General features: G+C 38.6%; 2 protein-coding genes across 2 annotated transcripts; one reads left to right on the top strand and one right to left on the bottom strand.

Moving 5' to 3' along the window:
• Positions 1-3,980: 3,980 nt before the first annotated feature.
• LOC140938498 (substance-K receptor-like) lies at positions 3,981-5,358 on the bottom strand. Its single transcript, XM_073387982.1, has one exon. It carries the CDS (start codon positions 5,118-5,120, stop codon positions 4,074-4,076), a length of 1,047 nt encoding a protein of 348 aa, XP_073244083.1. The 5' UTR covers positions 5,121-5,358; the 3' UTR covers positions 3,981-4,073.
• Positions 5,359-11,032: 5,674 nt separating this feature from the next.
• On the top strand, positions 11,033-12,049 carry LOC140929619 (mu-type opioid receptor-like). Its single transcript, XM_073379373.1, has one exon. The coding sequence runs from the start codon at positions 11,033-11,035 to the stop codon at positions 12,047-12,049; it is 1,017 nt and encodes a 338-aa protein (XP_073235474.1).
• The last annotated feature ends 2,608 nt before the right edge of the window (positions 12,050-14,657 follow it).

Here is a 14,657-nt window from a genome sequence, read left to right as displayed (position 1 = left end):
CGTTGCTATTTGCCGTGGTGAAAAAGGATGGTTCCTTGTATTCAAGACGTTGTCTAGCCGGAACTTTGTATCTCCGTCCAAGGATTCAAGGTCTAACTGGACTTCATGACCATGTCTGAGATCGGCACATTTGGCGGGAGTCATGGTGTAGCTGATCGGCTTCTTATTAGTTAAACAAAAATCTTTCACTAGACTGTCTAAACAGAACGTGGCGTCTCATCCACTGTCTAGAAACGCACGCGTGATAATTTCTCTAATGCCTCCAGGACTTCTAATTCTGATTCGGAACGCTTTGAAGCAACTCTAGGTCGGCCTGCTTCTAGTGAACCAACTGTGTGGGGTTCACTAGAAACGGGTGCTGTGCTAGTACTAGATGCTACATGAAAAGTGACCTGATTTGTTGTCCTCTACTTGCCGACGGTGAACTGCGTTTTTACATTGCAGCAGCTACTATTCGCTGAACCCTCCGGCGCACTATGACTGTTCACTCCACAGTCATTTTCATCAGCTTTCTCCGTCACAGGATGCAGGAAGTAGTGGTGAACTTTGCCGCAACCTGATAATCGGAAAGTATATTATATAACAGAGTTTTGCAGCAAGTCATTCGTCAAGACACAGTTTACAAATCCATGCTGACGAACATTCTTTAGACGGTCATTCAATTAACCACTTCTGAACTTTTTGTATCTCCAATCATTGTGAGGTCCGGAACACTGAGTACACTTCCAATGGAGCTATGGTGGCATTTTCTGGTTTTGGCAGTGACTGGTCAGTTTGAGTCGCAAGGGTAGTAAACCTAGGAGGCGATCCTTCGTCCAGTTTGATTCCTTTCTCACCCGGTTACTAGGCCAAGAGAACCCCAATTGTTGCCTACATTTAACGTTTATACGATCCGCAAGTCTTCGAACAGATTAAACAGACTCGGTATAAAATTCCACCTGAGCCTAATGTGCATGATGAGATATCCTGCTTTATCCACCCACTTTCTTCTCATGCTCTCATCAGAAAGCTTTCGCATCAATAGATTAAGACAAGTCATCTTCGTCGTCTAACCGACCCGTGTACTTATGACCCGTGCTAGTCGCCACACAAACTCCATCAGAGTCGCCGCATCCGCTTTCCGCACTTGAATTTCTCGAGTTTCTCCAGGCTTCGGATTATTTTTCACTCACTGCCAAATTATCACAACTCCTAATTGCTTCTTTAGCTTTGCCAGTGCACTGAGCTAAAAGGCGCGTCAGTCTTTGTGATTCATCAGCCACTTTGCTCTCCATATTATCTCAAGTTCGTAACAAAGTACACATACCAAAAGGTCCCCGTAGAATTTCATTAACTCCACCTTCGGTAAGGATGGTCCTTGCTTAATTTTTTTTGCTCCAACTAACCAACGATCAAACTACATGCGTGATGAGGGTTAGCTCCCTTCTCAAGAATAGTTGTTGCGGAAAGGTATGTCGTTTTAGCTGTTTTCGGAGCTATGACAGGATAAAACTCAGTTGCTGATGCATCTAAACTTACAGTTTGGGGACCACAAGACCACATAGGCATTGCTGACGATGGGTGCGTCTGCATCGATGATGCAACAACAGCTGTAGGTGTCGTCTTTGGCATAAATAATAGGTGTGCTGTACTTAGTAGACTAAGATAAACTTAAAACCGCTAAAACGTGCCTAATCGGTTATTACTGTTCTTACATACGAAGCAGAAGTTGCGACTGCTGACACTGGGGATGCAGAAAATGCGGTCGCTAATGACGCTAGTAAAGTTTAAGTAATCTTGTGAGCCAAATATGTTCGTTCTTTACCCTTGTTAACAGGTGTTGTTAGGGGTGGTGAGAGGGGTGTGGTAGCACTGATAACATAACGTGCATAAATGTTCCGTTTGTAGGAGTATAACTAGTATCGAGCTCTCTTAAGTACTCACTCATCCCATCTTACCCTCTATTCTCCACGCTGCGCTCTAACAATAAGTCAGTTAATTGTGCATGCTCCATCATAGTTTTGGCATTCAACAGCTCTAACTTCCGCTTAACTTCGCTTTACCTCTTCCAACTTATTCCGGCTTGCGTTCTAGTTCTTGTTCTTCTTTAAGGGGGCGCATTCCTAATTTGGCTTTTGCGTTACTAATTTCTGCTTCTATTCGACACACAACTCCTATCACTCTTGTCGGACTTTCCTTCGCTTCTTGCTCTTTTCCGCTTCTTAATGCAAAAGCTTGATATTTAAGGATATCCATATATCGTAAACGTTTATACGCGGAAGTCTACAGTATCGCAGGGGCAGCTCGGAAGAATTATCAGCAATAAGAAATACTCATCATATGATCTTTATGAGGTACAAAATTATGTGGCAAACTTTCTTTCCAATGATTGGCTGCGACGCTTTCAAATTTAAGCCAATCAAGACTTTTTTCCCCTAAAGCTGCAACTGGAAAGGTGTTCCGAAAAAAATAGTTTCGTTTCTATGATCGCAGAACAGAAAATTCACTAAAATGCCCCAGCATAGAAAGATTATATTAGACCGCATCGTAATGCTACTTTAAAGTAGTGTAGAATTTGTATCACATCCACTGAATTCAAACATACAGAATCCCTTTTTTTATAGTCAAGGAGGATGAATTATATCGTGCAAAATATAGGCCGTCAAAAGGGACAATTGTTTACAGTTAGTTGGCCTTTATTAAAATTTTGGTCTGATGGGGGGTTGCTAAAACAAATTATTTGAACTATGGCGCCAGGAGCAAATTAATGAAAGAAAATTAATTTTCTATACGCCAACTTGTGAGCACCTGCTAACTTTGAAAGGAAAAATAGGAAAATTTTCTAACTTTACATTCAGTGAAAATTTTTCTGCTGTTTTCTACTCAGTATATGAGATAGTTACTTTCTTTTGGTGAAAAATTTTAAAACTTAAACATTTCGAAACCTGGCGAGAAAATGTTAGTATTCATGGAAAATTACTGGAAAGAAGAATGCGAAATTGCTTTTTTTGTCACAAGAAAGGGAAAACATTGTCTACAAATAATAAGAAACCCCCACGTTTGTAGACGACGTCTCAGTCTAAGGGCACTGGGATTATAGAAATTATATTTTTTTAAGGAGTATTCTTCTCTTAATTAACCTTGTGGCTACAAACGTTCTCGAGTACTAAAATGAAGATGAGCTAATATCGTTTTGGTCAAGTAAGACGTTTCTAATATGACAATTTATGTCCTTTTAACACGAAAGTAGAAAGATTTTTGTTCATTAAAATTAATATCAGAAGTCATTACAAGCGTGGGTTAAACAATAACAGCTTGGTTTTCGGCTTTTATTTTTATCATAGTAGTATCAATAACAATACATTTGCGTTTACAAACTTACAGCAAGTTTTTATTCGTTGAACGCAACGGCCTTAAAGTATGATTAGTCTAGTAATTCTACTAAACCAGGACCGGGGTGACCGTACTAAACTGAATTGACTAGAATTCATTGTTTGTCAGCGTTTATCAATATCATTTATCCGACACGTTATCAAGATCTATTTGGCGTAGGAACTCATTTCTTAACATCAATGCAGGGATATTAGTCTCGTTACATTCAAATAGGGCAAAAATTCTAAATAGCCTACAAAGGCCTCCTCACTCTGCCTTAAACACATCCGCACAAACTCGTTTACCAGACTTGCTCAGTAAGATAAAGATTTCCAGCATAACTTTCAGTACCATTATACGCAAACAAGAGGGCTGGTATTTAAAGCTTGAAATTTTCAGAGTAATAAAATGATAAGCAGACTCGAGAACATTAACTGGTTCGCGAAGTTAGTTAGCTACAAAAAACGTCGCACAAAAACGTGCGAAAATGGAAAATTTCGATTACGATCATCAAGACACGAGAAACTGTAAAAGTATGGACTTAGGTAAAAAGCTGCAGAAAAAAACAACTATTTTTTGCGTTTTTGAGAAGTAATAATTCTCTCTTTGAAATGGCTTAACCTTTTTTTTTGTTCAGTCAGTTTAGGCATTGCAATCTTGTAGGGGAAATTTTCTGCGCGGAGTTTATTCATCGATCATTATCCACTTACTTACACCGTATATTATATTTGTATCGTTCTGTTACTTGACTTGGTAAGATCTAGGGTTTCCAAAATCGTCGATTTTCGCCTATGATCGGTTTCCACGGTGTGGCGTGTATGATCGTCATCATTGCTTGTTACAACACTGTCTGTATTGTGGGTGCAAAAGGCCCTGAGTCGAACTTGTGATTTTATGTTCCTATCGAAGGCACAGTAAATAACAGGATTTATAGCCTCATTAATAAAGGTGCCAAACATGGCTACCTCCTGCAAAAGTTGCCCACGATGGACATGCTCTGTGCCAGAGCTAATCCGAACGAAACTTAAGACAAACGTAGGAAACCAGCAAACGATGAATGTTATTGCAACAAGGCCAGACGTTCGTGTTACACGCTTCTTATTTCTGTAAACAACAGAACGTCTTGCAGGATTAGAGAAGTTTTCAGCTGCCACTGTTGGGCTTATCCCCCACATCGTCAATGCCACAAGGGAATAATGCCAGCACATGATCAAGAACGGCAACAAGAGTATAATTGACATCTCAACGGCTTGGTACATCTTATCTAGCCATGGAATTGGTATTGCTTTTGGTGTGCAGATGATTTTCGAGTCAATCTCATCGATCTGGAACATGTACAAATAAGGACTTGCAGCAAAAGCAGGGAGAAGCCATGACAAGGTTATCATTCTCTTTATCTGCCTTGCTCTTAGCTTTGGAAGATAAGGACGAGCGACGCTGCGATATCGATCAAAGGAGATCAAGGCATGTGTAATAACTGCCGTGCCAGATACAGCAATTTCAATAAATTCCACAATCTTGCACAACACTGTACCAAAGATCCATTTTCCCAGAAGCTCACGGACAAACTCAAACGGCATGGTTAACAAACCGACTGTAAGATCGGAAAGCACGATGTTAAGAATAAATTGGTAAGTCGGTCGATTTCGTAGAAGATATCGTCGACATTTGATGAGAACCCAAGCCACAAGTGAATTTCCCACTATAGTAAGTACAAAAATGACGCCAACAAAAGCGGCTTTGAAGATATCTACTGATGAGTAAGACATTATGCGGATAACCTTTTCGCTCGATTAGCAGACATTAACAGTCTGTTTTGAGATTGCAGCATCTGGTTGGAAAACGTATCACCAAGATTCAACCAATTAACAGGCAACAGGCAAACAATTAGGCGTAAGATCTCGTAAAGACTTCCTTAGAATAATCATTCACAACACCTAGGAAACAGGTAAATATGAGGATGAATTAAATTATGCTGCAAGATTGGCAGCTTTCCATTTCAATAATTTCGTCAGGGTCAAGTTAACGTTTTCTTGGAACACAATAATGAAAAGTTTGACCGGACGGTTTACACAAGCATTGCTAGTTTGACAAGGATATTTGTAATTTATACCACTACGTTAAATAAAAATTTCTTTATTATACTCTTGAAGAAAAAAGGCCTTAAAGAGAGGGCATTTAAAAGTGGGCGAGATACAGTGATGTTCAAAAGGAAAAATGGTCAAAAAGGTTTTTTTTGCGTTTATCCTTATTAGGTCATCCAGAAATCTCCTAGGCTATGTGTCACAAACTACGACCAAAAACCTTTGACTTATCGACTTATTTTAAGACATCATCGTCATCTTACCTGAAGAATGAAAATAAGTTAGCTGGATAATTCGAAAGATAACAATTAAAAATTTTAAATGACTTTTTTTCTCTCTACCTGCTTGTGTCACAGAATTTTACTATCAGCTGAGTAAGGAAAGAGTATTTTGTGTGTGTGTGTTTTTTTTTTAACAGCTTTTTTTTTTTTTTTTTAATTATCAGTCTTAGGTATAACATATGGGCAAAATTTAGCAGGTTAATTAACACTTTCATTTTATTTTCGAAAACTTAAAGAAAAAAATTGACCATCGAAGGTAACCTGACCGAATAAAACAGCCGTCGTCCTCCATCGATAACTCTAACTCCTCGGCGTTCTTTTTAAAAAAGAAGAAGGACCACCTGATCGTATTAACGCGGAAAACTACTCAAGAAGGTTAAGCGTGGTGATACGTGTACTTGAAAGAAATATTACAAAACCAAAAGGAAAAAATTCAAAAGGGAAAGTCATAGTTAAAGATAGGAAAAGTTGGTTTCATATCTTTAATAGCCTTCTTGGTAATCAATTTTAACCTGAGCTTATTTTATAATATATTCATTTTCATTGTTAACTTAATACGAATAACAGCGGAACAGTTCGAAATTAGGAGCAAAGCGCAACTGGATGTAAGAGTCGGTTTTAATATGAGATGCTGAGCAAAGAACGCTTCTATTACTATTCAGGCAATCTCTTTCACGCCATTATATTAAAATATTTCGGTTCGTCTGTAAGCTTTTCTCTGTTCGTCCGACACCGTTTTCATTTCTATTCAAAACAACGAAATTTAGGGCATTTAATTTTAAAGGAGTAATAAAATTTACTTTCCTAGGGCGCCTATGCGGTACTCGACCCTAATACTTAATTGCTAGTGTTTTTGTTGTACTTAAGTGCCCACCACGTGTTGTCTTTCTAATCTTCACCGGCACCGTGCCAGCTAAAGAGAGAATTATTGGTACCAGCGAATCCATACACCACCGGGGTACAAGGGAGGGGGCGCTGTCGTCCGTCAATGTTGTGGAACCTTGTACGACCTGCGCACCACCCACTGGGTTTTTGCTAAACAATGTTAAAAGTATAAATAGCTCTCTCTATTCCACTGAGGCCTCCTCTGTGTCGTAGGAAGGCTGGGAAGGGGAAAGAGGAGAAGCGCCTCATGACATAGTCTTAAGCCAATGAATTTGACAGAAGTTGCAGAACACCACTCATTAATCACAGGAAAGCTTCGTCGACAGCACGTGATTATATAACAGAACGCGAGCAACCATCCGGGAAGGCCTGGAACTTGGCATCGTTACATCTCCCTTGTTTTGAAAACAAAAAGACAACAACAACAACAACAACAACAACAACAAGAATACAGAAAAGAAAACCGGAAACCTGAAAACAGTCTCGTTATAGTAACTGAAATAACATTCAACATGGTTCCGGTTTGCTCTTTCTTATTGCACTGCTTCATCATCTGAAATCAGTTGATATTTCTCAGGAGCCTTGTGAAGATGGAAGGATTTGCGATAGACTATTCCATCTTCTGTGCATACCTTGGCCAGAATGATACCGCCACCTGATCCTCCACGTGAGCCTTAAAAGGCAATTAGACTGACCTGGGAAATGTAGGAATCGTACCAAATCCCCTCTTTTGTGGGTATCCCCTTTTTGTCGGCCTATTCGCCACGACTCGTTCCGCCTCATAAAAACCATGGATTAAAATTTAGGCATTCTTTTCTACTTAATATTTACATCATACAAATATGTCTGCACTGCTTTAAAGCTGTGCAGCACATTGTTACAGACACGCTGCTTTCCGGACCGAGCCGCAACCGCCGCCATCGAAAGCGTCCTTGTGAAGCGTAATGCGATACACCGCTGATGATTATTCACGGTCTCAAAATATCCACGATTTCTGGCAATCCGCTTCTACATTGGACTGTGGATGTGTTGGCGACGCTTTGATGTGTTCAAAGTGGAACTGTTTTGCAAAGCTCTGAAATTCCCTACAGTCAAACTGGGGCCCAAAATATCGGCATTTTTTCTATCCGGCAGTCCGCATCTTGCAAACGGAGGCTTCAGCTTAGCAATGATCTCTTTGGAGAGCCTTCTGCCCTGGTAGGCCTTCAAATGCCACATCAATTCGCCTATGAAATTCTTCTGGAGTTGGAGACCATCCATCTGGCATTCACGGCCAGCGATATCTTCCCCAAAGTGTTCCAAAAGTGGTTGCAAGACTATTTGGCTCATCTAAAGAGATGCCAGAACCCATTTTCTGCTGAGGCTACAAAATTGAGCTGTTTTTCAAATTCAGTCACTGCTACAAACTACTCATCTTCAGATTCACTCCAAACATAAGGCATTTTTCTTTGATTATTGGCATGCCAGCAAACAGCAAAATGGTTAGGCTTTCGACCGTTCTTGTATTAGCTTCCCCACGCAGGACAGGGCGTGTTGTCTTGCACACAACGTCCTGACGATGCTAAGTTGACCTGATGACTTATCATTTCTCCTCTTACAAATAGTGCGTCACATATCTTCCTGATTTATAGCTTTGAGCTGTCATGCTGAAGTCATAATTTCTGCATTGACTTGAAGTGAGTTAACTTTTCTAGAGGAGTGCAAACTGAATTATCTCAAATTTCAACCGCCATTCTATGACGGATAAGTGGGTCTACAGTAACCCATAATTACAAGTCTTGGCTAGTATTCTCAGTGCTGTGACATAGGCATTAACTGATTCATTTGTCTCCTGGTCCCTAAGGTTGAAAACATACCCATAGTAAGTCCCATTGCATTCCCCATTCAGCTAGTACCTCTCTCCATCTACGGATCCCTTTTTTTTTGTCTTGAGTGTCGAGTCACCATTAATTGCATCGATAACATCCAACGCATCCGGGCCTAACCAGGTGAGTGAGGTCTCGGTTCTTCGTTCCTGTTTCCCTTTCGGATTTTCTGAGTCTCTGAGTTGGGCAGGGATCTCATAGCTCGACCACGCTCTACTGAAGAATTGTGACTTCAACTCGAGATTTCCACTGCTTACGTCTACTTTATGGAAGCGGTATATTTACAGGCACAGTGATCACAGCGGGTTTGATCACTAGGCAGATTTTGAGCAGGAGTAGGGCTTTCTCCTCCACTCGGATCTGGCATATTCCGTTCACTACGGGGACAACACGAGGCGATATAGAGCAAGATCAAAAAAATGACTTCACAAAATCCACCAAATCCTTTAGTGGCACGACTACAAGCGGAAAATTTAAGTACACTTTCTCCTGAACTTTAACTAGAGTGGTTGCCGAGGACCAGGCTAGAACTAACAACATCGTTGCACGAGTCGGGAATGATGGGAAATATCACTCTTCCCGTCGTTCCCCGCGCGCTTTTTTTTTTTTAATTATCCAACTTCAGTAGATCATGATTGCCAACAACGAGTTTTAAATTTTGATATGTTTAGGTGACCTTCACCTTGGACGTCATTTAAAAATAACCGCCATCAAAAATAATTTTTTCATCCAAGGTCATGTTACAGGTTAATTTTGCTACTTGTACCCATTCACACGTTTTGCACCAAAAAATGCGTATGCGTATTGCTTATTCCTGTTTAGGAAAAGAGTCTTAGCCTCAAGCTCTCTACTATTTCTCTGTAACGTTTCAAAATGGACTGAAACAAACAGAATAACAAACAATTGTTTTTTTTTCCTGCACAGGAATAATTTAACTTCAAATATTTTTGTAGCTGGAAAAAAAATATCGTGTTAAGGTTTCAGTGTTGAAGAAACTTCGTTTAAGGAAAATGAAAACAATAACAATTAACAGCTATAATTTGCATTCGCCTTCTCGACAACCGCTATTGGTAAATAGTAAAAATTTTCTACTGGACCAATTTACCACTTGCACATCTCCTATAATGCACCTTAATTGCACCCCCCCCCCCCCCCCCCCAATTTTGCATAACCTTTGTTTTTTTAGTTCCCCTGGGTATTACAGCCTTCCCAAGAGAAATTGAAAACAATGCCTATGCAAAATTTTGAGGGGCAAATAAGGTGCATTATGGATAATGTGAAAGTGGCGAATTGGAGAAGAAACTGAAAATGTAAATACGATTAATCCTGTTCATAAATTTACAATTTTGAGTTAGTCTTTTCACTCTAGTCGTTCGGAGTCATTGAAGACGGAACGAAAAAGAAAAGAAACCTCTCGTTGCCGATAGAAAGGAAAATATTTCCCGCGATATACAAAACTGACCCCGAAGTCAAATTTCGCTTGCGATTGGCAGCCGGGCGACCTTGAAAAGACGTACTTAGACGGACCCTAAACTCGATCGTTATTTAATTAGTGCTACCTTGCCAACATAGCCTGAAGAAATACGTCAAAAAAAAAAAAATTCTAGTATTCTGTTTGTAACTGTATTTTTGAGAGTCTGGATGATCCTAACTCGCTCCTTATCTATAAGGCTGCAATTTATTATTCTTTACTTGTGTAAATGTATTTATTTGTCTTTTTTTTTTTCCAATCCGTGTCAGAGTAAAAAATTAAAGCCTAAAACTGTATATACGATGTGAAAAAAAATATATCAAGGTATATATATAACATATATCTTAATGATTACCCCTGAAGTGAGTAGTTATTATAATAACTCTTAAGGAAAGTTAATGGTGATACGGCTTTGTTTAAAAACTTAAGATAAGCTTTTGTTTTATTTTCATTTGGAGAAAAACATATTTGGCTTCTCCAAAAGAGGAAGAACAAATGCGGAATACATCGATTATTCCTCCATTTTTTATATTACTTTAATTCTTTGAGAATATCGTTGAAAAAAATTTTAGTAGAAATTAAACTGTAGTAGCAAATCACCGTATTAGAAATGATGTCCGTAAGCATTACCCTTTTAGCCTGGATTACAGGAATATAAATCTTTATAAATTTATGACAACTTCATTTTTTCGCATTTGTCTTCTCTAGCATATTCAAATCACTGTTTCAATAGATCAGAAGGATATATGAAAAATATATACGACAGCTTCATTTGTTTGCAATTGTTCGCTAAAGTATATATCATTCATATCACCGATCATTTAAGTGGAAACTTACCATTAAGAATTACGAGAAGCGTCCCTATTGGTTAATTGTGTTTTAAATACTGAGAGAAGACTGAAATCAATTAACGTGCTTACATGTAATTCTTTTTCTTCTCGATGTTTCCACTTTGCCTTTGGGCAGTTGTTATTCATGATTTCTTTTCTCACCGGAAGAGAAATCATTTAGCGGCAATTACTGCAGCTGTTTAGTTACCGCTCTAATGCGTTAAGATGTATAACATACGATTCTTGTGAAATAATTCTAAGATCTATGGCTTCTCCTACTTCAAACTTCAGAGCTGCTCTTTTTGGAATCATTACGCTCATGGCGATCGTTGGAAATACACTTGTAGCTTATGTGTTGATTAAGCGCCGTAAAATTCTTCTCAAAAACCGTGCGACGTATCAGTTTATTCTCAACTTAACTATTTCGGATCTCGTCATTGTGGTGTTTTTTTGCCCGTTTGAATTTACGCAAGAACTATGGGGCTTATGGAAATTTGGTACCATTATGTGCAAGGTTGTTGAGTACCTTCAAATTTCAGCCTCCGGCACGGCAGTTATTACTCATGCATTGATTGCGATAGAACGATACCGGTCGTTGGCACATCCTCATCTCCCAAAACTCAAAGAAAAGCTTGTTAGACAAATGATAGCCCTGTCCTGGATTATCCCGGCTATCGTGTCTACTCCATTTCTTTACATGTTTCAAGTAAAGACAGGCGTCGGTCATCAGAAAGCCTTCCAAGGGACGTGCACGCCGTTTGCCATTCCAGTGCCGTGGCTAGACAAATGTTATGAAGCATGTGAGTTTCTTGTGATGTTTTTCTCTCCTTGCTGTGTCATATGCTGGTGTTACTACCATGTAATCACTTTGACAATTATTAATCCAGGCGAAGTGCAGATACCGACGGCCGGACGAGCTCTTCAACAGAGCAAAAAGCGTGTCACAAAAACGGCGTGCTTAATAGTGGTCGCTTTTCTAATATGCTGGTCGCCAACATTTGTATTGAGCATTTGGCGAATTGCTTCTGGGACGGAAAGTATTTATCAAGGACATTTACTCTATGAGATTGCCTTGTTTGGAGGACTTATCAATGAGGCCACAAACCCTATAATATACACCACATTTGACAGGAACATGACCGTTGGTCAGAGTATCGGCTGTTGCCGGCAACGCATTTGTCATAGCTGTCTGAACGAAGGAACCCCATCCAACCATCAAAGTACAGAACAGAATCGTCTTAGCTGTAGAACGTCTATTAGGCAATTGGATTTTGTAAACTGACATTTCATATTAGTCTTTTTTGAGTGAAGTTTATTCTACATTTCCAACCTCTCCCTCAACCCTTACAGAGCAGTTGTTTCAAACTCTGAAGTTCGAAAAGGCACTTACAGAATCCTATCTCCTGGAGATATTCAGCAAACAGCCGATGACTAGTTAATTACTCTTGTGCATGTGACTTAAGGTAATGGACTTTTTTGAATAACGCAATCAACACTCTTTTTACAGAATTAAAGAGCGAATATATTTTAACTTTATTGATTTTTTCGAAGAAAAAAGACCTCAGCAAAGGACTTCGCTTTGGTAACCTCTGATAAATCTATGACCATACAGCCATCGACTACTTTTTAAGTTTCAAAAGCGTTTATTTAAAAAGCATATCTAGTAATATTACTTTTTTTTAAATTTCTACTTGTAAATTGGGCTCCCTTTTAATTATGATATAACTATCTACACGAATAATTATTCAGTGTGAAGCATTTTCCCATTATTTGTCGTTAGCTAGCCGGCGCAGATGGCAGGATAAGCAGGCGAAACGGATGAGTAACTTTTATTAATAGTTTTCTGGCGGCGGAGATGCAAGAAAATATTGAAAAAAGGTAACCTGGGCATAATCCGGCAAGCTACGTCGGTTCGTTAACGTTTTGCCGCGATCTACAACTAATGAAATGAAGGATGGTTTCAGTCATTAGGAAGGAAATGAAAGATTCATAATCCTTTTTTCTTCACTGCACTCGCTTATCACAGTTTTTCTTACAGGCTTTAAAATGATGATAAGACTCGAACTGTAAACTCCAGACAGTATAATAGTAGGGAATCTGTTCGTGTTGTCCTTGAGCAGCATAATTATGATGATGCCGTTGATCGGTTAAAGCTTGGATTTTAGATTTTACTTTTTTAAACAGCAGTTTAAAGCCTCACTAGAACAGTTTTATAATTATAATAGTAGGTTTCACTGCTAATGTTGATTTTTCTTCTCTATTTTGAGACGGTACCTGACAAATCTCAGCATTTTATTGTTTTGTTTTAACCGTAGGTACAGGCTGTGACGTCACCAAACACGGTCGCCATCTTTAGAAATCAGATAAAAACAGTGATAATTGATAATTTTTTGCGCTTAGCATGTAAGATAACACACCCATATAAATTATTACTTTGCATCATTTTATCCACAAGTTTTACTTTTATTGTGAAAAAAGTTGAAAAAACATGCATTTTCACTCAAACGTGGCCTGACCACCTGCTACTTATGACGTCATATCTCGTAACCATAGTAACTGATCATCACTAAACTTGTCTCAAAATGTGCGCGATGTGCTGATGTTTTATCGTGTAGGAGAAAAAAAACATAAAAACCTTACGGGGGAGGGGGACAGCCACCCCCCCCCCTCCCCCCGCCTTGTTGTACGTCCGAGAGTTAAGTTAACCGCTAATCATCCTAGTGTTTTCATATTTTTGGAATGAAGAAACATGATCTCCTTTTTCGTTGTTTTCTTCTATTGATTCATTCAAAAGTTCAATTTAAATGCAGAGCTGTGAGGCAGGTTACCCTTCTTCACGGAGCTGTTATTTTTAACCCTATTCAGACCGTAAGGGCTTTTAAACCCCAATCCTTACTCCTCCTACTACTTCTCCTTCACACTAACAAGCTAAAAAACTTCAAAACCGTTCAAGCTATGACTGCCAAACTTTGCCAATTTTCCTACAATTCATCTTCGAACTTTTAAAAGTCGCTGTGACGTGTGTGTGTCTCAAAAATTGATGTCACCATAGCAGCTGAGTTTTGACAGCCATATTTTTTGCAAATTAATTTTTCTATTAAAATAGTTTTATTTCTAATTTTTATTATTATATTTTGTTTGACTTAAGTGAACACTGTTTATTAAATTTATTTTAACTTTTAATGTAACCGAGGCTTTTTGGTGACTAATATGAGAAAAAAGGGAATTTAAAAATACGAAATGGCACATGCTGAGTTCATTTTCTTGAGAATTTCATAAACGCAGATTTTTTGCTTCCTAAGCATCAATATCCTTTTATACTTAGATCAAATCTTCTATTATGATAAGTACCTCGATTTCTATGGGTCTTAAGATAAAACGAATACATTTAATTGGTTCAAAATGGCGGATCCAGCATGGCAAAATGGTTTCATTTCCTTCTTAAATACATGATTTTAGGCATTACAGCTATTGTGTTAGCAAACTTTCTGATATTGTCAGACACCTTACTATCTATAAATTTTTCGTTCGAGGTGAATTTTAGTCAAATTTGTATTCTGCCAATAAATTAAACAATAGTGACGACATAATGACGTCAAATTACCTTATTTTGTCAATCAAGTTAATGCCGAGATGTTGCAAATGATGAATACACTATTCTAAGTAACTTTGCTCAACGTAGATGTATCATGGGCGGTCGTAGGCAACAAAAAAAAACTGTTTTAACAGGGTTAATTGCAGTCTAGCTCTAAATTTCTATAACTGGCCCTAACTGCTTCTGTTATATGATATGTAAGTGTATCTTCTTCGTAGCTGTCATACTGCTTGGTTTTGATCTAACTGGTGACTTTTAAATGCTTGGTAATTTCCCTTTTGAAGCTGAAAAAAAT

Source organism: Porites lutea, chromosome 1, assembly GCF_958299795.1.
Source record: "Porites lutea chromosome 1, jaPorLute2.1, whole genome shotgun sequence".
Lineage (NCBI taxonomy): Eukaryota > Metazoa > Cnidaria > Anthozoa > Scleractinia > Poritidae > Porites > Porites lutea.
Note: the sequence above shows the minus strand (reverse complement) of the source record. Positions and strands in the feature narration are given on the sequence as shown.

Excerpts from the sequence above, each read along its gene's own strand:
- LOC140938498 (XM_073387982.1), bottom strand. The coding sequence starts at position 5,120 with ATGTCTTACTCATCAGTAGATATCTTCAAAGCCGCTTTTGTTGGCGTC.
- LOC140929619 (XM_073379373.1), top strand. The coding sequence starts at position 11,033 with ATGGCTTCTCCTACTTCAAACTTCAGAGCTGCTCTTTTTGGAATCATT.